Raw genomic sequence first — 24,859 nt, 5'->3', positions numbered from 1 at the left:
ACCGGGGGATGGTACCACTCCAATTCTTGATTACCAACCTCATCTGGATTCTTAAAGTGACATAGAAATTTACTTGTGTTTTATTAATCATCCATCTGCCACTTGCTATAGAAACTTAATCTCCACAAACACTCACATTCACCGTCTAAATGCTCACAGAGAATAAACAGATAGCAAAGGAGAAACAAAATTAATGCACACATAGGTGGTCCCAGCCATAGAGTAAAAGTAGTGCTAGAACTTTTCTGGGTTCAGTTAAGGAGAAGCCTAGCCTTTTGTTCAGAAACTCCAGCTTGACACAGTCATCAAAGTAGATTATTCATAACACTTTCTTAATCCAAACAGAGTAAACAGAACCTTATTTAGGGAAGCCATAGATTGACCAGGTGATTATTCAAAATGCTACTTAATTGAATCTACATTAGATATTATATTATAAATACATTATATTGTAATATTTAACATATGCTTTACCTTGGTCATTATTCTCTGATATCGTTTGCGTTCAAGCCACCCTCTGATATGTGCCTGCATGATGATGATCATTCTAATTACTTTTTTGGTAATTATCAGTTTGTCCCTTTTCTGGAATACTTGGAAAATTTCTATGTGTGGTCCGATTCTTTTAACTTTATTGTCAAGTTTATCAATTTTAGAAGGAATGGGTTGTACCCTGAAATAAAATATTAAACTTTTTATTATAAGTAATAAGAAAAATGAACACTTTTGCAAAGTCTTAAATTCATTTCAATGATGACTGTATTCATATAAGAAATATATTGTCATATATATTCCCTGAACATGTCAATAGGGTTCTCCAAAGAAGGGTGAACATACCGGAAAAACACAGACTTCATATACATTTCCTGGACATGTCAATAGGGTTCTCCAAAGAAGGGTGAACATACCAGAATAGATGTAACATGTATAAAATTAACCTTCTGAAGAAAAAGAAAACCCCAAATAAAGTGAACTTATGAAAGCTTATTCACAACTATTCAAAGGAGAGAAATAGTATATAAGGAACAAAATACTTTCCTGCAAGAGAGCAAGTTAGTTAAAATAATTTTCTGGTCTCAGAAGCCATTAAACTAAGGACTACTTCAACTTATTCGGCACTGGTAGTCTGTCTACCAATTTTCTGAAAATTAATTTTATTTTCTAAATGTTATCAGTTAAGAGGCACAGTAGAGTATTGGTAGGGTCAGGGACTCCAGGACCGCAGGGGTGAGGGATCGTACTGGAGACTGACAGGCCCTTCACCACTGATACAGGCGGTCCTTGCAGTGATGATAAACACGTGAGAAAACTGCAGACTTTCGGCCATGAACAGATTCTCTGTAACCTTGGTCATCTTGCGGCTGATGTTTTTTTCTTTTATATATCTGTTGTATTTTAAATATGGCAGTCAGTTTTTTCAATGTCTTCCAAAGTCCCAGTTCTCTTGTAATGTTCACATACAAAGCCCTAGTTTTCTTGTAGTGTTCACATACAAAAAGCCTTTTATTCTTTTTAATTGCTTTTGTTTCTGCAACTTTCACAGCTGAAGTTCCAATGAGAGACCCAAGTGAGGAGACCCAAGGCTGAGTCTCCTCTGAAAGCACACAGGGCCGCTGCGTCCCAGGCCCACCTCTCTCGATTCCCGCACTGAATGGCATTGACTCTGCTTCTGCATTCGTTTTTTCTGTGTCTGTGTTCACTCTTGCATTAAGCTGGTTCTTAATGTATCTTGTTCTGTTTTCCACACAGCCTTTACTTTTCTTCCCTTAGTGACTGAAACAATGAGAGTTTGATTTTGATTATTTGACGCATCTAGTCTCTTTTGGGTAATAGATGGTATGTGACTGGGAACCCCACCTCAATTTTTTTCATTGCCTTTTCTGCTAGTTTGTCTTGAAGCTAATGATATCTTAGAAAGTTCCCTGTGTTATATGTTGTTTGAATACCAGTATAGCTAAAATCATTCAAGAGGTAATTTTGGGCCCACTAGAATGGACCCAGATTAGGAGATGTTCATAACAAGCATTCCTTGGAGATCCTTTTTGATTCCCTGACCTTCCTACTTTCAAGTAGCTGAAACTGACCAGTAATATTGCCCAGGCACAGGAAATTGTACTCCGTATTTACATCCGACACACAGCTAAAGATGGAGAATTGAGGCTGTTAGCTGTCTTTATCCTTCAGTATATAAATGAAAAAATCCTTGCTCTCCTTAAAAAAAAAAAAGGAAGTTAGCCTTGTACAATTTCTAGTAACTGTAGCTCTTTAGGACCTGTGGCCTCTTATTTCTCCCATTCTCTCTTGAGAAAACTTCTGTAAATTAATGACTCAAATATGTATCATTTTGTTTTCTGGAGACATATTTGATTTAAATAGAGCTACCAGGAAAGGCAAAAAAAAAAAAAAAGAAGAAAAGGGTTTTTTTTATTTTTTTGTTTGTGTTAAGATTGATATTGAATAGCATAGAAAAGAGGGAGCTCTGACTCCTAAGAGGATTTTTGCTTGGTTAATATCAATTTTTATGAGTGGGTCTCAATGTTTGAGATAAACGGAATGGAGGTAAAGTAGAAACGATTATTTCTGGCTTGTCCAGAGTTTCAAGACCTACTATAAAATCTTATGGATTCTCAGTGCATGACTTTTTCTTCTTTCTCAGAGAATAAATAAGAGAAGTGTTATAGAAATACCCAAATGAGCCAAGTTAATACCCAAAGTCCTATTATCTAACAGCAAGGTGTAAAAAAAAAGTTAAAGTGATAGTGTGGTTGATTGTAAGGTGACATGTGATGTGTACTGTTGAAACTTCAGTGACAGTGACAAGACTTCTCTCGTCCTAAATGGCCTTGGCGGGCACGTAGTTCTTAGTCACCTTAATCCAAGTGTGTCTGCTTAATCCAAGATCCAAGCAAAACAATAATTAATTATCTAGAATTAAATAAGCAGATTAAATTATGAATGATATTAATTTTAATTAAAAGTGTATGAAAATTCCCTTTTTGTGAAAAACTTAATAAATTTTAATCTTTTTGACTTTACATGCATGAACTAAAATAAAACATCCTTTAAATGGAATGGAAATGGTTCTAACTAACCCCTCAGAACACTAGAGGAAGAAAATCTTAATGATAATTTTAATATAAATCATGAGTTAATGTCATCAAAAATGATTTCATAGAAATTAAAATCATATTAATTTATTTTATCTATAAAACAATGTAGCACAATAGTTAAATGCATACAAAATGCCTTTATTGAATTCATTATATGTTTATTTACAAAGATGTAGTAAAAATCAATACTTTTTTCTATGATATAATTGAAAAATCTAGCCTGTATCCATATTCTATACTAAGATACTGTATTTAAAGGCAAATCATTTTACTAGATATTAGGGAACATGAACTCCCTTATGTGAACTCCCTTATGTGAAGTCGTAGATAACTAGCATGCTTTCTCCTCTATTGCTTAAGGAATTTTCACCTGATAGAATGTCACTTCCTGACAAACAAAAAATATTGGAAAAATTGGGAATATTAAAAAAGGGACAGGGAATGCTTATATCATTATATATAATGTAGATAAAACCTGGAAGAGGAAAACAGAATAATTTCTAACCCCTGACCTTAATTGAAGAACTCACAATGGCAAAAAAAATTCCTCTGCCACATAAAATCATTTTACAAGAATATAACACCAGGGAATTTATTAATCTTCTAGATAGAATTTACCGATGCCTTCATTCATATGATTCTAATTTGATAACCCTAGAGTATGGGCATCTTTATGTTTTAATCAACACCTCTTATTCCATTTATGTTAATAGAACTGGCCCAATAAAACACCAAGTTAATGATATTGAATCAAAAGCTGCTGAACCAACCTATTCAGTCAAAACTGTGCCTTGGAGTGCAACCTAACCACAAGGAAGGGCTCAGAAAGCAAGCTTCCAGCCTGTCCTCCCTCCCTCCCTCACGAGTGAGCATACACACAGTATCTCAGAGTCAGGGAAGAAGGCTTCCGCTATCTTGTGATGAGCAAACACAGGTAATTCCCTCTAGCACAAGTCTTCAAAAGAATTAACATTTCAAAAAAAAAATAAAACTATATGTATGAATATATTCTTTATAGTTTCAGTTATAATGGAAGAAATTCAGAAATAAATATGTATGTAAATAGTGTTATATTCAATGAATAATTATTATGTGGTCATAAAAGTGATACTTATAAAGATTATGTAATAACTTGAGAAAATGCTTATGATTTCAAAATGGTATTGAGAATGAAGATACTAAATTATATTCATCATATGATTCCAGCATTATTTTTTAATGACATAGTGAGGTATATAAATAAGGTGAGGAAAAAAACATGCCAAGTAGTATTAGTGACAGTATTAATGCAGTTGGTTGGTGGCATCCAAACCGACTGAGGAGCATTTCCACAGACCTCTTGCTCAGGACCTGCCCTCATAATATTCAAATTCATTAAATCTTCCAAAAAAATACATGCAAATCCCTAATTAAATACTAAGTTGTAAATAAAAGTTTAGGTGTAAAGGAAAATGATTATTTGTTTCTTGGTTTTTACTTTGTTCAGATTATCTGAAATAGGCCAATATGCATTCTGTAATAATGAGAGAAAAATAGAACTACATTCCTTAGTAGCAGTAGCTGCAGCAATCTTTTATTAAGCACTTACTTCTGACACTCTTTCTCCTTTAATTCTCAAAATAATTTTTTTTGGATAAATGTTACTATTCTGATTGTATAAACTGATGTTGCAATAAAGTAGGTGACTTTCCAAGACCATGAAGGTATAGTTAGCACAGTAAAAGTTGAAAGCCCTCCTTGTTATGTGTGTGATAAAAATCAAAAGGGGACATGATTATGTCATGACTTCAGAAAGGCTGGCATTGGCAGTCCCCAGTCCTCAAGGATCTGGATGACTGGCTCTAAGTTTTCGTCCTTCTGTTGGTTTAGGTAGCACTGAAAAGATACAGCCAGACCATACATACTCACTATCACAGAAATGTTCAGCCTCATGCAGGCTACAAGAACGAGTTGTAAGGAGATGAGATTGGGGAAATATATTGTGACTGGAGACCAAGCAGCTTCCTCTGATTTATAAAATGAGGAGAAACTGTCCTTTGTTTACTCTTCCAAATGTAATTTTTAAATTTATCTTTCCTCATAATGTCATAATAGTATTCTGGTGTGGAAATTATTATTATTTTTACAGATTCTTAGTCACTAAACAGTCACTATGAAACTCTTTTAGAAAATCTTTACGAAGATAAATAAAAATGTGACTCATCGGAGCACAGATGTAAGATCTGTTTTCACCACAGAAGAGACCACCCCCTTCGCCCCCAGCTCAACAAAAGTCACTTCTAGAAAGACTGAACAATCAGGGCTGACTAGCTGGACTTGACATTTTTTCATTTGAAGTTTGTCAAATCTATGATCAAAGTTATCAAATCCAATAGTTTTTAGTGAGAAAAGAAATCATTAAGAAAGATGATATGTGAGACAAGATGCAATAAGTTAATTAGTAAGTTAATCATGTCTGAACATTAGACTGAGCTTGGCAAACATTTGAACAGGGAATTTCCTTTTAACTGCTAATGCTTATATGATAATATATATTAAACACTAAATCAGTTTTAGAGTTTGGTGCAGATATTTCTACTAATTAGTTTTGGCTGATATTGAAGTATTTTGTATGCTCCATTTATAAAAGCACTGTTTGCCCATCTGTTCATAGGTTGAAAGTGATTAAAGGATACTTATTTTGGCTGTTGTAAAAGCCAAATACTTTTTAAGCTGCAAATATGTGACAAAACCAGTTTAGGTTGCCAAGTTCAGAAATATATTAAAAGAGATTTGTGAGGCCGCCCTCCTCCACTGCCGCTTCCAACCTGCATTACCGAAAGCTTTCCTGATTAGACTAGCAAGCCGGCTTTGTCCAAATGCTTTGCAATTTAGTTATAATTTACACCATTGACTCTGATTTGGATCCTCTGCTACCAAGCTGTGTCGAGGGCCTGCGCTTCCCGTACGCGCAGCCTTGAAGTAGAAACATGTGATGCCCTCCTGCTTTGAACACCGGATTTGAAAGCAACTTGGGTGATGAGTAAAACAACTTTGTGTCCTACTTAATCAACTATATGAGGTCTGTTCAGTGTGAAAACAAATTATTAAATTCAGCACGGGTGATATAGATTTTTAGGAACAGGAATGTAACACATTTCCATCACTAATATTGTCTCGATATCGCTTGGCATTTTATTTCCAAATCGTCCCAAGCAAGGGTTTACATGCTAGCATAGCCTGTTCCCTTAAAAAATCAGAGTGGGGTTCCTGAGCTTTTTTTTTAAGTAAAATGCAATCCTCCTGAGTGGGAGATAACACCACTTTAATTCAGGCAAAAATTTTAAATAGCTTAAATATATGAATGAAATGTGTTCTCTTCTGTGCTTTCTATACTCCTTTTGTATCCTGGTCGTTCCTCACCCAGCTGGCCTGCCGCAACCCCCGGGAAAGCCAAGAACTATCCTATTTTTGTCTGCTCCCAGTTCCACAGCATTCTCTTTAAAGAGCATATTAAAAGATGGAGGCTGCTATTCTATTTAAAGCCTCTAAGAGTATTTGTTTTAAACAGTTCATGACCTGAAGTGCTCCAACTAGAACCTATGCAGACATGCAAATGAAATAAGGGGCTGGGAGGCTCTCCTCTCCCTGTTCCCACACCTCCTGTTCCCCTGAAGGCTTTCTCCCAGCCCTGCATGTCCCATCTACAGAGAGATGGGCTTTGTTATTGCTGCCGCTTGGCTTCAATATTACAACAGCTCTTCTTCGGAACACAATAGAGATGTTTAAATTCCAAGTTCAGTTCAAAAAACATAATTATTCTTTCCCTCACATATAAACATTTTGGAGGAGCCCTTAATCACTATGAATTAAACTGAAATGATCATCTCTCATACTAGAAAAAGCAAAAGCAGAAAGGAAGTACTGTGTTTCTTCCAAACTAATTGATTCTGATTTATGGTAATCTCTGATGCACTTTTAGGGACTTCTTTTGAATACAAACATTTAAATCTCCTTTTTATTGTACCTACATGTTTTATATGTAGGGTACTGAAGAAAATTATCTTTGAAGATGCCTGAAATGAATAAGGTGTTTGTGCCAAAGGTGTCGTGGGAGCTGACTTTTCTATGGCACAATGACCAGAGCGGTCAACTTTACACAAGCTTCTGCACAGAAAAGGGAGCATGATCAGTCGTCTATTCTTCTTCCCTGACCAGTAATCTGTTCCTGCTGGGGCAGCCCTCTCCTCCCTGCCCAAACGTTGGTGGGTCGCAGCAGCAAGCACTGCCCGCTGCCACCATCGCGATCCTCTCTGCTCAGACAGGCAGGCAGGGAAAGTCAGTGCCTGCTCACAGATGTCCTGTCCTTAGGATGGGGCTTTAGGGAGTGAAAGAAATTCCCACAACAATTCAGGCAATTGTGAAAACAATTCCTGTTATTATACTCAGCATCTTACTCCCAGCCACAGGTGTGTTTCAGGAGCTGTCATTTCCAGGAGTCAGGGAGACCTTCAAGCAGACTCAGAGAGAGCAAAGGTCAGCCACAGGAGGTCAACGTCTATTGGAAAAGCAGGAGATGTGGGCAGTCTTAGAGCAACCTGCAGCTGGAGGGAGCTGGGGCATGTGGCCCCTTCTCCACCTGCTTCTTCTTCCCTACAATCCCTCTTTATGAATTCCTTCATGAAAAAATGATTGAAAGTCTGACTTCCCCTGCTTGAGACATCCATTCATCCTCATTTTATTTGCAGGCAGTGTTACTGTAATTTGGAGATGAGACCTATTATTATTATTATGCTTGATGCTCCTTGGACAGTTTTCTTTTTATTTTATGTAGGAATCATGCCTACCCAGGGCCTTCCCATTGAACCAGGCCCAGGCGTTCTTTTTGCCAGTTACAGATTTTAAGACTTCTCCTATCCTCTGCTGCATCCTTCAGGAGACACTGATGGCGTTATGTCCACCCCACACATATGGCTGAGGAAGTACATTCAATATTTCTCTAGGACCCCAGCCATCTCTGTTCCAGACAAGGAGACATGGCATAAGTCCATGTGCTCTAACTCAGTTTTACAAGAGAGCCCAGCTATCGGTGTCTGGCTTCTTTGTGTCCTCTTTGGCCCTCCTACTGATACAGTGTTTTTTCCCTCCAAATGAGCAATATTGGAAAAATCAGTGCTGACATGCAGATCTTTGGTGACTCTCAATAGCGCCGGGCTCTGGACAGGTGCAGAACTCTAGGCTACCAACCGTCAATTGCCCACCCAACCCCACCACTGCTTGAATGTAAACTCTCTTGAGAAGAATCCTTGCATGAGAAGATAAATAGTAGAAGGAAGACACCAAAACTCCACCATTAACAACTAAGAGGAAGTTCAAAAATTCTTGGCAATAATCATGTGGAAGGGGCCAATAGAGTAAAGATACAGAGGAAAGTAGACATTCTAAAGGCCATAGAAATACTCATCAGCCAGGAAATCTAGGGAAAATAAAGGATCAGGGCACAGGACATACCAAAGACCATAAAATGCTATCAGGGAAAAGAAATTAATAGTAGAGGAATTTATTTGACCTAGACTTATGTACTTTTATTTCCCTCTTAATACCAGTAGAAATAATCCTGAAGAAGGCTAAATATCATTGGCCTTGCAGGTAAGTGTGTGAGCTGGGAGAGGGCAGCATTTCCTGGGTAGCAGTTTCATGGTGGCTATCTTCCAAGATTTGTTCTTATGTGAGATTATGACATCGGGGCACCATCAAAGTGGTTTATCACAGTTCTCACGATTAACTGCATAACCCCAGCTTAAGCAATTAAGTCATCTGGTGAACTGACAGAGCTTGGGGGAGACATTGAACCATCAAACATAACCTCCAGCTTGCTGCTTGGAGTATGATTAGAGAACAAACAACATCGGCATCACCTAGACTTTACTGGAAATGCAATATCCCAACCTGTGCTCAAGTAGATTGATTCCATTGTGCTCAAGTAGAATGACCATCAACAAAAAAGGATAGGATAAACGCTGGCAGGAGAGAACTGAAGCTCAAACCAAGGAAAGAGCTAATGAAGTTGAACTTTGTCTTAGTTAAATTTTCTGGGCTCAAACAAATAATTTTCCAGATCCCACTGTTGATCTGCTCTCTCTGAGAAACTGGAAAGTGAATGCGATGTGAGAATCCTGGGGAATGGGAAATACCTTAATTTTTAAAAAAGTTAAGAGCATAAAAATTGCAAAGAAAGTTAAGAGCATAAAAAATGGGCCAGTAAGTTTACTATCAGATTCTATTAGTTATCAATTGGATGGAATGTGAAGAATTTAAGAAAATAGTAGAGGTGTCAAAAGCCAAAATAAGTGCAAAAAGAATGTCATGCCATCCTGAATACATTTCCCTTATTTTAATTCAATTTATGATTATTATTTTTTGTTGTACTAGATTGCTATGGAAGAAAATGATTTATGATATTTCTGAATTTCAGAAAGGTAATTTTCAAGGTTCTCATAAAATCTTTGTAAAAAAGGTAGAGAAATATAGATTGATAGGGTAATCTTGGGTGACTGGGGAGATAGTATCGTTACTAGCAGAGACAGAAAATGTAGGTGAGAAAGACTTGGGGAGGGAGATACATAAATATTTCAGTTTTGAGAGATGGTTATGGGATAGTCCAGTGATGATACCTGGGAAGCAGTACAGAGTTTGAGAAGGAGCTATAAAAGTCTGAAAAGGAAAGAAAATTCATCAGAAGGCAGGAAAAAGGAGATCTAAAAACTTAATTCAGCGTTGAACAAATATTTGTTCATTTACTTATTAATTCATCAGTATAAGGTGCTTTACATTATTAATTAATTACTTATTAATTCATTCAGTATAAAGTGTGGTAAATAAAACAAAATTCTCTGTCCTCATTGAGCTTATATTCCAGTAGGAGGGACAGACAATGCTCACAGTAAGCAACCTAATTACAGAGTATGTTAGGAGACAATGTGCGCTGCAATAAAAATAATAATGGTGAGGTGGTCGGGGAGTCCTAGCAGGGGCAGGAGACGCAGTTTTAAAGTGTGTGATGGCAGATGTGGGTTATTGGAAAGGTAACATGTGAGCTAATATCCGAGGTAAATGTCACAGGAGCTAAATCCAGTGTTGAAATGTGAAAGGTTTACTTCTAAAGCTCTGAACTAATTAATGTATATGATTGTACAAATAATTTCTCCAACCCCTGAGGATTAGGTACCTTTCCTCCATCGTTGTAATCACCACATTGCCACATTACCTGGGGTTTATCGCCCTTCTATACTCGAAATTCCCTGAGGGCAACTACTTTTCTTGGTATGCTTGGCAATATGCCATAGATGAAGAGAAGAAAGAAGGGGTAAAGGAAAAAAAGGAAAAAGGAATGGAAGGAAAACAGAACGAGGACCACCAGAATATCTGAGAAGCTCTCGGATTTGCTGGTTTGGGGTTTTGTTTGCACCTCAACCACAAGAAGCCTCCAAGATCTGCCGAGGGCTAGTCATGTCATCTGAACTAAAAGGCCGGCCAGATGTGCTGCCTGTGTGTTAAGAGACCTTTCCCTTTGGTAAGAGCAGGAACTAAATTGGTTACAATTACAAAAATGAAGCCTGCATTTTCCTTATGACACAGAGAAAAATTGTGTAGTAAGAGATGATGACGCCAGGCAGGAGCAAGCAGAGATTAAAAATGAACCAAAGGAGAGAACATCCTGAAGACACTCCTTGAGCCTGAAGAATCAGTTGAGCTGGGATGTTAAACAGACATAAAGCACAGACGCCCACCACATTCTACACCCTTGGAATCCCCACTAATGTGAGCAAACGGGTTTAAGTGCCACTTTGCTTAAGCTAATTTGAATTACCATTCTAATGAAGATGTTGTAAACCATTATATAGAAAAGTAATCGAAAAGAGTTCAAGAGCTTAATCTAAAGAGTGAAAATTGGTAACAAGGGTGGCATCAAGAAGCCAGAATCAGGACTAACGGGTACCAGCTCAAAAGGAGGTAAGTGTTGAGCTTCACACAGAGAATGATCTGAAAATAGAGTAGTCTTTAGAATTAAATGGGGTGGCACCTGAAGAGGTGGGTACGAATCCATAGAATTTTTAAGCAGACGCTATGTGGGCATCGTGTTAAAGAGAGATTCACCCTTTGCATAGACAGTTTCAATTTTAAAAATCTCTAAGTTTCCTAAGACTCTGAGAGTCTATTCTCCCAAGACAGAACACACAAGTAGAAATATCACTGTAGAAACATTATCCACTACAAATTACTTTCAAAAAACACTTATGCTAGGAACTGACTCAGAAAAAAAAAAACTGTTCATAGATATCTAACAATAAACAAGCTAATATTCCATTAAAAGACAACAAAATTTCAGAAGAAACCAAACAAAAGTTATTAGGTGGTGAATTGTAAAACTGTCTTGAGGTAAAATAAGAGGGCTTGGCCCTTTCCAGGAAAAATTGGTAATGAACAAGTACAGTAATTTTAGAGAAAGAAAGGAAACCTTCAATTACCTACCTAAATCTCCAGACCGAAATATGAGCTTTATCTTTAGATATACCAGTAAATGTGCTACATTACATTATATCAAAAAAGAGAAAATTTAGAATTGATTGTGCAATTTTGCCTTCCAGCAATATATTAGTGAGTCATATACTGTAACTACTACCTTTTTAGTTCCTTATACTACAAAATAGAAAGGAGAAAGCATATAATTATTATTCATTTATATATCTACATGAACATCTGAATGCTTGACATCTTAAAGACTTTTTAAAAAAATAAAAAGGAAGTTGGAGGTTCCAAAAGGGCACACTTCACTTCATAGATGGTATATTTAAATGACAACATCTCTATCATCCAGATTTGAAACAAATTAAATATTTAAGAGGTTAACTGTCAATGACCAGCCTCTGAATATATTACCACTAGCAACTTAATACTATGAATCAACAATAGGATATTTTTTCTCTATGAATTAAAGACCCATCAATTGTTGTATTCTATACTTGGAAATCAGTCAGTTGTTTAAAAAAGTATTTATGTGCTTTAGAAATTCAACAAAAGAAAAATGTATCACTAAAGTTGTATTATCTGCAAGGAATTAACAGCTCACTGTAGAAAGACATATAAAAATAAGGTTTTATTAAAGAAATGAAGAAGGTTATCTGAAAGGAACAAAGAGATATTTGCAATACAGTTAGAATTACCAAACAAATTCAAGTGGACCTCAAGGAAGACTGTTCACAGAAAAAGAAAATCTTTCTAAAAGGAAGTAAAAGTGAATGTCATCTTAATAGTACAGTGTGGATCACAATGAATAAAGCTCCTAGCTCACAATTTTCATTGAGATATTGAGAGTGAACTCAGTGTACATTAATGCATTACTTCCTTTTGCCTAATAGTATAAGCTGCTTTTGATTCTTTACATTAAAGATATCAAATCGGAATAAGAGATAAATGGGTTAGTCATAAAAAAGTTAATGAGAAGATTAAAAAGATGATGCTAGGGAAAGATTTACCCCACTTCACTGCAAAATTTCATTCCATCTTTTCCTTTTCAAGGTTAAAAAAAATTAACGTACTAAAATTCATGTACACATTACATTTTTAAAAAAACAAAAATTGGCCCTGGCAAGGGTGGCTCAGTTGGTTGGGCATCATCCCGCAAAGCACAAAGTCAGTGGTTTGAATCCGGTCAGGTCAGGGCACATGCCTGGGCTGCAGGTTTGGTCCCAGGTTGGGACATATACGAGAGGCAACCAATCAGTGTTTCTCTCTCACATTGATGTTTCTCTCTTTTCCTTCCCTTCCCCCCCACTCTAAAATTAAATAAATAAAATCTCTAAAAAAAACTAAAAATTAAGAGTTATAATGCATTGTTTAGCTTTAAATCTTTCTGATGCAGAAATTTTACATTAGGTATTTTATTTAAAATATATAAAACTCAGAAAAATGTTCCTTTGACAATTTTAATTGAACTGAAATTGCTTGGCTTTCTTTGAAATACTTAACCTTCCTTTCCCTTAGGTTTTCTCAACCATATTTTAATCTTATGGATTTCTGACAACCTTCTGAACCTTATGGAATTCTGATCATTTCAAAATTTATCATTTAAATTGAGATAATGAGGATATAGAAACCTTCATTCAGAAATCTAATAATTTTATTGTATAAATGCTCATCTATGAAAAATATATCCTATAAATGCTGAGCAAGGGTATGAAATGTTTATAGCAGAATTAGAAAATCAAGGCAATAAGATCATCTCTCTGTCATAAAAACACACAAGTATACATACAGGAACCCCAAAATAAAAACAAATAACCACTATGTGGAAATTACAACCTAGTAAATTCATCATAATTGTGTTGGATTTGAGCATTTCCATTACTTAATCATGCTGCTAATGAAAAGCCTCATGTACATCTGTACACATTTGTGTAATCAAATAGATCTATGCAATACTCTACCAGTCTTTCTTCTCCTTCTAAATGTTGAGATCTCTACAGTTGAAAACATAAGGAAGATGAACTAAAAGTAATAGAAATGTGAAAACTTGCCTTTTAGGCTTACAATCATTAAAGATTAGATCAGAAATAATCATGACTGCTTTATCTACCACCATTTATTCATATAAGGCAACAGGCTCCATTCCCTACCAAGAGCAGGACTGAGGGCACAAATCCGCAGTAATTCCAAGTCAAGCACAGCAGCAGCATTTTTTGCGTTGGCTTAACCTGCTTGGCACCCCACCTTTAACAACCAGTGACTGCTTCCTTAAAATATACTGCTGAGTGGGGGTATAAACCCGCCCTATTTGCCAACTGTGGAGGGTTCCCACAAAGCTTGTGGGTATGCATAAATGAATTCTGTCACTTTTTTTTTTTTCAGTAACTAAGAACACAGGGTGGGGGAGGGAGCAAACTCTCTCGTGTTACTGTACCCTGGCAATGGTAAACTATGTGAGACATGTTTTTATCCTTAAAATGCAAAAGCACTTTAAAATTGGCCGGCACCTTATTGAAGATGACTGACAACTGATGGAAGGTTATAAAATACTCTGCTTCATGCAGACTCTAAGAAAGCCTCTAGCAGAAAATATTTGAGAAATTCTTCTCTAATAAGAAAGTCCTGTAGGCCAAGCTTTAAAGAGTCACAACATTTGGATTCTGAAGTATCATGGAATTTCAATGATAGAAATGGCGCAGGATTTCAAAGAAACAGGAAAAACCATAATAGCATTTAATTTAAATATTCTCAATGAAATGTGTCTGTATAAAAATGATAAATCTATATAGTTTTACATTGTTTACTACATTTTGTTTTATTTTCATTGTTTTACTTTTTTAAAACTCTCTGCTGGATTCTATTCTAATAACACTTTTTACTAGAGATATTGTTAGATATGCTAATTAATTAGGTTTTAATGTACTTCTCTTATGTAATCATTGGAAAGGCTCTTAAAATGTGTATATAAACAGAATAAAAGCAGCATGACTGAGTAAAAAATGGGTAGATTGATTATTGGATTCTCCTGTTTTGTTTTTTCACTTTTGTGACCTTGACAAAGTCACTAATCTTTTTTAATCTCTGTTTTCTCAAGTGGAATTTAAAAGGATTGAATCAAGTGATCTCTAAACTCCCTTCAGCCATCATTCTCTAAAATATTTAAGACCTCCCTGCAAAAATTAGCTACATATCTCGGTAAAACTTTGCCACAGCTCTTTATGCCTGCAACAGATGGTAGATCGTACACAAAAATGCTCAGAATTCAGACTTGCTGGCTGGCTCCAGGAAAATAACTATAATAAACACTCATCTTTCAGACTATACAATTTTTTATCATTGAAAGGACTGCACTAAATTTTAACTTAGTAACACCTACAAGGAAAAAAAATACTTCCCAACAGCCTAAGGTTCCTAAGTAAAGAACACTTACAGAAAAAGACTTACACAAAGAGATAAGTTGCTTTTAACATAATCGAATACTTTGGAAAGTAATTTACATGTGACAATTACTATTTTTTTTGTTTAAAGCAAGTCTTTTTGTGGAAAGGTTCTTGATAACAAATTCAATTTCTTTAACAGACATGAGTTATTCAGATTTTCTGTTTATTCCTGTATCACTTTTGGTACATTGTCTGTTTTCCAAAGAATTGGTCCATTTCATCTCTGTTGTTGAAGGCAGTTGGCTTAAAGTTATTCATATGTTCTCTTGTGTTTTTTTTTAATGTCTATAGGATGTAGAAAGATGGCATCTCTTTAGTTTTCAGTATTGGCATTTTGTGTTTTATCTCTTCTTTTTCTTGCTCAGTTTTGCTAGGAGCTTGCAAATTTTATTAGTCTTTTTAAAAAATCAACTTTTGGCTTTGTTAGTTTGCTTTATTGCTTCATTTGTATTTCATCCTTTTCAGTTCTTATTATTATAATGAATGTTACAGGCACATTTAAAAAAACATTCTATAGTTGTTGGATATTGTCTTCTATAAATGTCAGTTAGGTCAAATTAGTTGATGGCTTGTTCAAATCTGCTATATCATTATTTATTCTTTTTATTAATTTTCCTGTCAAGTACTAAAAGAGGCACATAAAAATTCCCAGCAATAAGTATGGAGTCGTCCATTTTATTCTTTAGTCCTGTCAATTTTTGCTTTATGTATGTCAAAGTTTTATTACTAGAGCATATCCTGTATATTTAGTATAACTGTTGATGCAGTTAGGTTTTAGTCTACCATTTTCACATTTGTTTTTATTCACTCCTTTTGGTCCTCTTTTCCTGTCCTCTTTGGGTTAACCAAGTAGTAGTTCTTGTTAGCTTTTTGTATTAGCAGTTGATCTGGGATTTATGCTGTGCATTCTTAATTTACCACACACTGCTTCGAGTTAATACCACTACACATAAAATAAAAGAAACTGGCAAGAGTATAACTCCATTTCTTTTGTTATTATCATCACATATATTTGCATCTCTAACTCATAGGTAGCATAATAATATTATAATTTTGCCTAAAATGGTTGATTTGAAAGAAATTTGTAAAATATATTTTATTTCATATTGATCAACATGTATTTTTTAAATTCAATATTATTTCTTCTGTAGATTCAAATTTCCATCAGATGTCATTTCCTTTCAGCATGAAGAGCTTCCTTTAATCTTTGTTAAGATTAGCTGTCAATAAATTCTCATTCTTTCAATTTAGCTGAAAATGTCTATTTGCAACCTTAATATTATGAGATAGTTTCATTACGTACAGAGTTATCAGTTAATATTTTTTCTTTCAGTATTTTACATAAATAATTTCATTGTCTTCTGGTTTCATCATTCCTAGGAATGTAACTCTCTGTAAAATGTACTGTTTTCCTCTCTGGTTATCCCCAACGTTCTTCTTTTTTTTTTTTTTTGGCCTTCAATTTTCAACTCTCAAACTATGATGTGCCTGCCTGTGGGTTGGGTATTTTTTTGTGTGTGTATTTATCTTGTTTAGAATATGATATATAAAGATTTTTTTTGTAAATTTTAAGAAAATTCAGTCATTATTTCTTCAACTACCTTTTCTGCCTCATTCTGTTTTTCTGTTTCTGAGACCCCAATTCACACTTGTGAATTGATAGGCCTGTTGATTTTAACTTATAGATCACTGAGGCTCCATTCATTTTTTTCTCAATTATTGTTTTCTCTTCTCCCAATTAGACTCTATCGATCTGTAAGTTTACTTATTTTTCTACTGTCTTCTCCAATAAGTTATTGCTCAAACCAGCCAACGAAATTTTCGTATCAGGTATTACAGCTCTCTAGGATTTTCATTTGACTTCTTAAAATAGCTTCTATTTCTCCACTGGGATACTCTGTGGCTATGAACACCTTTTTCTTTAAATACTTGAACACATATAATAGCTGCTTTAAAGTACTTATCTACTAATTCCAATAACTAGGAATATCTTTTTTGATGTAAGTAAGATTTTCCTGTTTCTTAACATGTCTAGTATTTTATCTATTATCTACTTAACACTGGACATTGTAGAGATTCTGGATTCTGTTTATTGTCCATGAATAATTGTTGACTTTAAAAAAAAATTCTAGGCAGTTTCTAAATTATTGGTTTTATCATCTTAAAACTGTTGAAACTTGGTTTTATGCTTTTGTTAGGGTGGGTTAGTTTGTTTTGTCCTTAGTACTAAGTTGAGTCCCTTTGTCCTGAGATATAGCCTCCACTCCTTAGGTGCTGGCCTTCTAAGATTTACAGGGACTGATGTTTGATGTTTTTACTAAGTTCCTGGCACTAAAATAGGATATTTGTTTATTGGATATTTAAATAACTGTGTTGCATTGTTTCATCATATATGGTCATGTAATGCAATTACACAATACTAACCTTACAGTTGGATGGATGTTAAAATTCATTTTTTCCAAATATTAGGAAATTAATAGTGTGTATACTATATATTATATATCACTCAAGCAGGATCTGGGCCAATGTTCTCCTGTCAAACACATTAACATTAATTAGTGAATATAATTAATATTTATGTGTGTGCAAAATATGAATATTCACATGAAGTGAGAAAAGTAAAAACTATGATTGATCATAATTACTTGTCACTTCAGGTCAGATTTTGACACTAACAGTTGTGGCACAACCTTTGGTGACATCAACTTTTAGTTCCTGGAGCCTTCTGGATTTTGAAATTGTGGAGGAGGGATTATGGGCCTTATACAGCTACACGTTTTGAGTAATTGAGAGGAGGAATAAAGAAGAATATCACATAACAAAATGTAGCCTAAATAATATATGTAAACAAACCTGCATTTACTGAGGAGTCAGATCTCCAAACTTGTTGAGATTTGACAAACTTCAGTCTCCAAGGTTTACCCAAGGTCATCTACATGGCCTGACACAGTGCTTCACACCTAGTCAGTACTAAAATATTATTTGATGAATTAATGAATTAATATGTTACCAATGAATAAGAAAACACAAGCGTGAAACCTGTCCTTTTTAGAAACTTCGCTGTTACCTTTCTATGATCCCTTCTTTCCTTCTCACTCTCCAATCTATCTCACAAAGTCAATAATTTTTCACAAAAGTTACTTGACAAATTTGCTACATAAAGTAGCAAAGCAAGCTTAAGAATCCCTCATAGAGTCATTGAAAGGTGTTCTACCATAGTGAATTGCAGTACACAGTTTCTAATAAACAAAACATCGTGAGATATTGTTCACACTGCTTTCCCTAGTGACCACATAGTAAACTTCAGCCTAATCTACTGAACGATCATTAATACACTTGGAAAAAAGAGAGTTTTTTTTTTTCTCTTTGGGCTAGTCAAGTTAACTGAGAACACTGAAAAAAATATGTTAAAAACCTACACTTCTTTAATCTTAGAGACTTAGGATGAAATAAAAAAGCATGCACATTAACTTATACTTTTCTGCTATCATATAATATATATACCTGGGTTGGGGCTCTGGTTCTGGCTTGATAGCTAGTTGCTCTTTTTTCATAAAAGTTTTCTAGAATAAGAGAAAGAAGCATTGATGTTAGTAGGAAAAATGTCATAGTCTACAAACTTTTAATTTGATTGATGCCCTGTTACATTATCAAAGGGAGAAAGAACCGTTCCATGATAATATATATTATAAGCCTAAACAACAATATAAATTTGCAAGTATACTCAGAGAACAATGATCGTTGAACTGCTTCCAGCATCTTTTGACACCCAAGAATATAATTCCTACTGATCGTTTCAGTGGGCCAATGTACATACAAATCTAATTCAGATGAGAATTTGTTTCTTTACTCACTTGTTTGTTTTCTGTCTTATAAAACAGTTTTAAGGTAGCTTACAAAACATACAGTACATAAGAAAAATAAAATCAAGTCAAGGGGAAAATAGGTATTGAACAATAACGTCAAATATTTTCTGATATTTCTTGATGTGTCACACAGATTGGGCTCTCAAACTTTTAGCTTTCAAAGTATTATAGACTAAATTGTGTTCCTCCAAAATCCATGTGTTGGAGCCCTAATCAGTAATGTGACTATGTTGGTAAATAAAGCCTTTCAGTGGGCAACTAAGGTTAAATGAGGCCATAAGGGTGAGGCCCTATCCAATAATACTGTCAGCTTTGTAAGAAGAGGAAGAAATGCCAAGGGCACATGTACACAGAGAAAAGGCCACGTGAAGACACAGAAAGAAGCAAGCATCTTTATAAGCCAAGGAGAGAGGCCTCTAGAGAAACCAGCTTTGCCGGCATCTTGGTCTTGGACTTCTACCCTCCAAAACTGTGAGAAAATTAATTTCGGTTGTGTATACCACACAGTCTGTGGTATTTCATGATAGCCAACCTGGCACACTAATACACAAGGCAATGAAGAAAACATAGTAGATCCAACATTTATAATGTATGTAACTGAAGGGAAAAAATGGGTTCTTCAAAAGAAGCCTGGTGTAATATAATGGTTGGCTTCAAGAGTGTCTCTCCAAAAATCACACCAGAGTGTTTAATGTGGATTTTTTACACAATCCTTCAGTATCAGTCAACAGTAGAAAAAACTCAGGAATATAATTCTACAAGACCTCAGAATCACTGGGCCATTGCATTTCTGGTTATTTGGCATAATCCAAAGGTTAAACTGATGCCTAGAGGCATCAAAGGACTGCATATCCACTTTGTAATATGTCATGACAATTATTTTTCACAGAACAGCTTTTGAAAAAATGATCTGAAATAAGAGGAATTTGAGGTAATCCTGATAAAAATAGTAAAAGGTTAATGCATTTTAGGTTGTTGGTGCTGTCTTCTCCCTCAGAATCTATACATTAGTAATAGAAAATGTCTTGGCTACTGAGATACAGTGCGTTCATGTTCTACGTGGGAAATGCTTACTTCAGTTTTGCTTTTTAAGTTTCAAAGGTGCTTTTAAACACTATTTGACAATTGAAGCCAAAGAATTCTCTTACATAAAACCCTATGACATATAAAGGATTAATATAAAGATGAACTGTGAAAGAAAATTGTATTTGTATTGTAAAAATACTCAGTATCAAGACACAGAGTGATTGTTTTAAATATTTTAAACAAATCATGAATTCTTCATTCTGTCTTATTCAAGTGCAATCTAACTTATGTTAATTTGTATTTCATTGCATTTATTTTTTTAAGATCAAAGAGTAACTTTTCTTCTATAGTTATATTAGAATGCAACAATAACCTTGAGAATTATTTTACATCATCTCTCAAGTATTTGTTACTTTTAGAATTCCCTGACCATGTGTTTTTTAAAGTAAACAATGATCCTAAAGAATAAAATTGTACATTTTAATATTTATGTGGAACATGTAGGCAATAATAAAACATGGAGCAGGACCTTTATTTTAAATATAGCTCTCAAGATGTTTCAACATTTATACATGGCTACAAAAATACCAAGAGTTGCAAAAATTAATTTTTAACCTACATATTCCATATGTTTACACACAGCAACATGCTTGGCCTAGAACCCACTGCCCTTAAGTGACACGACTATTGACACTTGCCAGCTTGTTTTTTTAGCTGCTTCCTTCTTGGCCAGACTAACGGCGTTAGCCTGCTGTCCACAGGGAAGGGTGTCAAATGTGAAGGCTGCCGAGGAAAACAGACTCAGACAAACATTTGTGAGGGTTTTTCATACCAAGATGTTCTCTGATTTTTTCTAGTTACTCTCTTGCAACTTCATGGCCTTCACAGCCTCTACTGTGTTTCTGTCCCCCTACCTGATTAAGAAACTATTTTTTCTCTCCTTTTTGCAAAGTCAATATCAGTCCTTTATTTAGGGGTTTTCTCATTCTTAGCTTCCTACGTACTTAAATATTCAAATTTCAAGTCCATTCTGCCTTAATGATTCAATTCCATTCTCTCTCAAAAATCTTTCCTCTCAACTACAACCTGCTTCTTTTTAAAAAATATTTTTATTGATTTTAGAAAGAGAGGCATTGATTTGTTGTTCCACTTATTTACGCATTCATTTCTTAATTCCCGTATGTGCCCTGATCGAAGATCGAACCCACCTGGGCATGTAGGAACGATGTTTCAACCAACTGAGCTACCCAGCCAGGGCCTGCCACCTGCTTCTTTAAAATTCTTCAAGATCCTACTCTCTCCATGACAATGCATTTGAAGTGACACTTTCTAAATACCTGGTTGAAGATGTAAGTCATTTATCAAAACCTCATGTCAGAATTTTCAAATTTCTAACATCCTGTGTGGATTTATTCCAAACCACTTTTCAGACTCCTTTCCTCAACATCTTTTCTCAAATTCCACAATTTAACCGGTACCAGATTTACTTTTGATAATTTACACAATATTATTCCACCTCAAGTTTTGTTTTAAAAGCAGCTTTCTAATCCATCAATTCTTTTCTTTCCAAATCTCATAGAAATGTTTTTTGCTTTTGATAATTCTTCTAATTTCTTTCATTGCTTAATGATTAATATCTTGCACTTATTAACTATAGATGAACTATTCAAGAAAGCCTTGCATTTTCTTCTTAATGCTAGATATTTTCTATACTACTATTATTAGTATGAAATTCTGGGATATGTTTGTTATAAAAAAAATAACCTACAAATGGCATATTACACCCCCAGTACTTACAATCAAAATCAAAGGGTATTTTCTAAGTAGCAAAGAATTCTCACAGTTTTTAACAGCTTTGTGACCCTACCAGAAACATATATAAACACACTGAGTAAAATGAAAGGTTTATTTTAAAATAGGTCATTGTAAAGAGAAAATTATTAACATATACATATAAAACTATAAATTACACATTAAAACATGTGAAATAAACTGAAATGCTTTTCCTGCCAGGCTTGAACATCAACACTGTGTCTTCCCTGCTGAAGTCAGGTGGCCACTAGCACTTTCCATGAAACAGCAGTGAGCTGTGTTCTGCACACTGCTACTGCTTCTCATAGAAGAAATGGGCTAAACAGTAAAGTGTCAACAATGTGCACACATGCAAAACCAGGACACACCAAACGCACCATTGTGGACTTTTCACGAGTCTATATATTTGCATTATTGAATTGTAGAGTTTCCAAAAGCACACACTAACCACAGGAGGAATTCCAAGACATAGAGCCACCGCTGCGAAGTTGTAGTAGGCCCAGGAAACCCATATTTCCCACAAATCTTCTCATGGAGACAGCGATGCTTCCATTTTGAAAGGTGGTCTCTAGTGTGGTGTTTCTTTTACATTTCCTAAGAGAGGTGGAGAGGGATACCAAAGCTAATGCTGCCCACCCTCTAATGGCCATGGCCTCAAAAAGCCATTCAACTTCTGGATGACGGGAGACTGAACAAGGTGACCCAACAAATCACAGGCTGTTCATTTACCAGTCACTAGACAGTTTCTTTAACTTCTAAGGGAAATCAAAACTAAGAATTTACTCTTTGATATGTAGGAATTTAAGCATAACACAGGAGACAACACAAAGACTGATGAGTAGAAGAGAGCTAGACAGAGAGATTTACATTGCAGTGAAAGTTCCTCTGAAGGTTGAAACCTATTTGTAAAAGATATAAGAAGACTGCTGTTTCCAGGGATATGCTCATAGTAACAAATCACAGTATAATACCATAATAAATGCTAAAGACAAAAATGAAAGATATTTTAAATGCATGGCTGAGCTGATGGGAAAGTAATAAAATTCCTCTCAGGGCAAGAACAACAAGAAATTTTGAATTTAGTACTGTATGAGTTTGGGAGACTGTCTTTGCCTTGGGGATTTCATGGTAATGTCAGACAACCAAAAGCCTGAATTTTAATGAACTACATGCCCTGAAGTTGGGAGACAAACACTGGCACCCAGAGCATGAAGGGATGTCAGAGTTGAGAACACCTCATAAAACCTATGTACTGAAAGTCCAGGCTCCTTGGAGTATTAGCCAGAATTTTAAATTTCCCTGGACAGAGAAAGAAAGAAATTAGGAAAAAGAGAAAGAGAGACTGTGAAACCATGTCTATCATGACCTTTTGTCACGACAGATAACCCCAGTAATTTTTGGTGACAAGACCTCATTCACATGGATTTGGGGACTCAATTCATACTAACTCACCAAAAGAAATGCAAAAAATTAAAATAAAGTGGTTCCTAGTTAGTAGTATCATAGAGTACCAGGTAAAAGCAATTACCAACCATTTTTAGAAGAATGCAGTTTAAACCCAAATAATCCACAATAAGACACCAAGAAAAATTAAATCACACTCAGAAAAGTCATTAAACATGAGAAAATGAGCAGTCAAGGAGTCAATAGAAATAAACTAAACATTCAGAACCTCAAAGATGTAATACTGTAATTAAGGTAGGCAAAATATAAAATAAGAATGAACTTCCATTTCTATATGTTTAGAGAATTATATTAAAGGAACCAAAATATCAAGGTTGACTAAGCTGATTTGGAAAGTAACAACTGGTCATTCTAAAATAAAATATATATATATATCTGAAATTGGAAACTCCATGGATAGCAAAAGAAAAAATAGATACACAAATAAAAAGAGAATCATAATCTAAAAGATAAATTAGGGGGAAAAAATGACCCAGGATGCATCAATAAGAGAAAAAGAGATGACAAGTATAATAAAGAGGAATAAAAGGAATGGCAACTGAATGGAAGACTTACATAAGTCTAAATAGAGTTTTAATTACAATTTATATAGGAAAAAAGGAAGATAGTATTTGCAGAGATTTTTTTCAGAATTCTGAAAGACACTGATTTTTATATTTAGAAAGACCAAGAAAAACAAAGCAGAATAAATAAAAATAAAACCATACTATACACCTTATAATAAAACAGCAGAACAATGAAAAGAAGACAGAGAACAGAGACGAATTATTTCAAATGGAAAAACAAGTGAACAAACTTCTGATTTTTCAACAGTAACACTGGCAGCCAGAAAACAGGAAAATGATAAGTTCAAAATGCTGATAATATGTGTTATCTAATAATATGGAGGGAAAAATACACTGTAAGTTGAAGTTTTCTAAACTCATTTCTAAAGGATATATATATATATATATATATATCTATAGCTCAAGAAAAAAATCACCCTATAGGTCTGTGATGCTAGGCATAATGGCAAATAAAAAAATGGTAAGTATATAGTAAACCTTAACAAACAACAAAGTATAAAACAAAGTAATTTTGTTTAATATATGAGGTTAAAAAAATAAAAAGAACTAAACTCCAGTAGTTAAGGCAATCCAAAATTTCTGTATGAGGTATAACGAGAGTAAAGATATTCAAGTTAAATGTATATATTAAAAACTACAGGTTAATCACTTATAAGAAGTAAAGACAAGAATATATATGCCAAACTAGTATTAAAAAAATTAGTACAATGCCAAACTTGTACTAGGAAAAATGGAACAAGAGGGGAAAATATGTCAGTTAATTTCCAATAAAGGCAACAAATGAACCAAAAAAAAAGGGGGGGTGGGGGGCGGCTAGAGGAGTTGAACAAGATAGAAAGAACAAATACAGAGCACAAAATAAAAGGGGCAGAAATACATGAAAATACTTTTTTTAAATACAAATGTATGATGTTCACAAAGAGGAAATAATGGTGGCCTAGTAATATGTGGAGGAAAAAACTATTTTTATCATTAGGAAAATATGAATTAAAATCCCAAAGAAATATTTTATACCTCCCACATTGGCAAAAGTTAAAATGTTGATGAATTAAGTGCTGCCAAGTATATGA

General features: G+C 34.8%; 1 protein-coding gene across 1 annotated transcript in view; it reads right to left on the bottom strand.

The window, feature by feature from the left end:
• Window positions 1–24,859, bottom strand: part of IQCM (IQ motif containing M) — a 317,441-nt gene that overhangs the window by 113,163 nt on the left and 179,419 nt on the right. The window contains exons 10-11 of the mRNA XM_054595688.1: window positions 18,560–18,618; window positions 475–673 (exon numbers count right to left, since the gene is read on the bottom strand). Coding sequence (XP_054451663.1) covers window positions 475–673; window positions 18,560–18,618 — 258 coding nt within the window. The remainder of the gene's footprint in view (window positions 1–474; window positions 674–18,559; window positions 18,619–24,859) is intronic.

This window comes from Pteronotus mesoamericanus, unplaced genomic scaffold, assembly GCF_021234165.1.
Source record: "Pteronotus mesoamericanus isolate MK-2021 breed Mesoamerican mustached bat unplaced genomic scaffold, CSHL_Meso_final contig_163, whole genome shotgun sequence".
Lineage (NCBI taxonomy): Eukaryota > Metazoa > Chordata > Mammalia > Chiroptera > Mormoopidae > Pteronotus > Pteronotus mesoamericanus.
The sequence above is the reverse complement of the archived record's forward strand: the minus strand, read 5'-3'. Positions and strand labels throughout refer to the sequence as shown.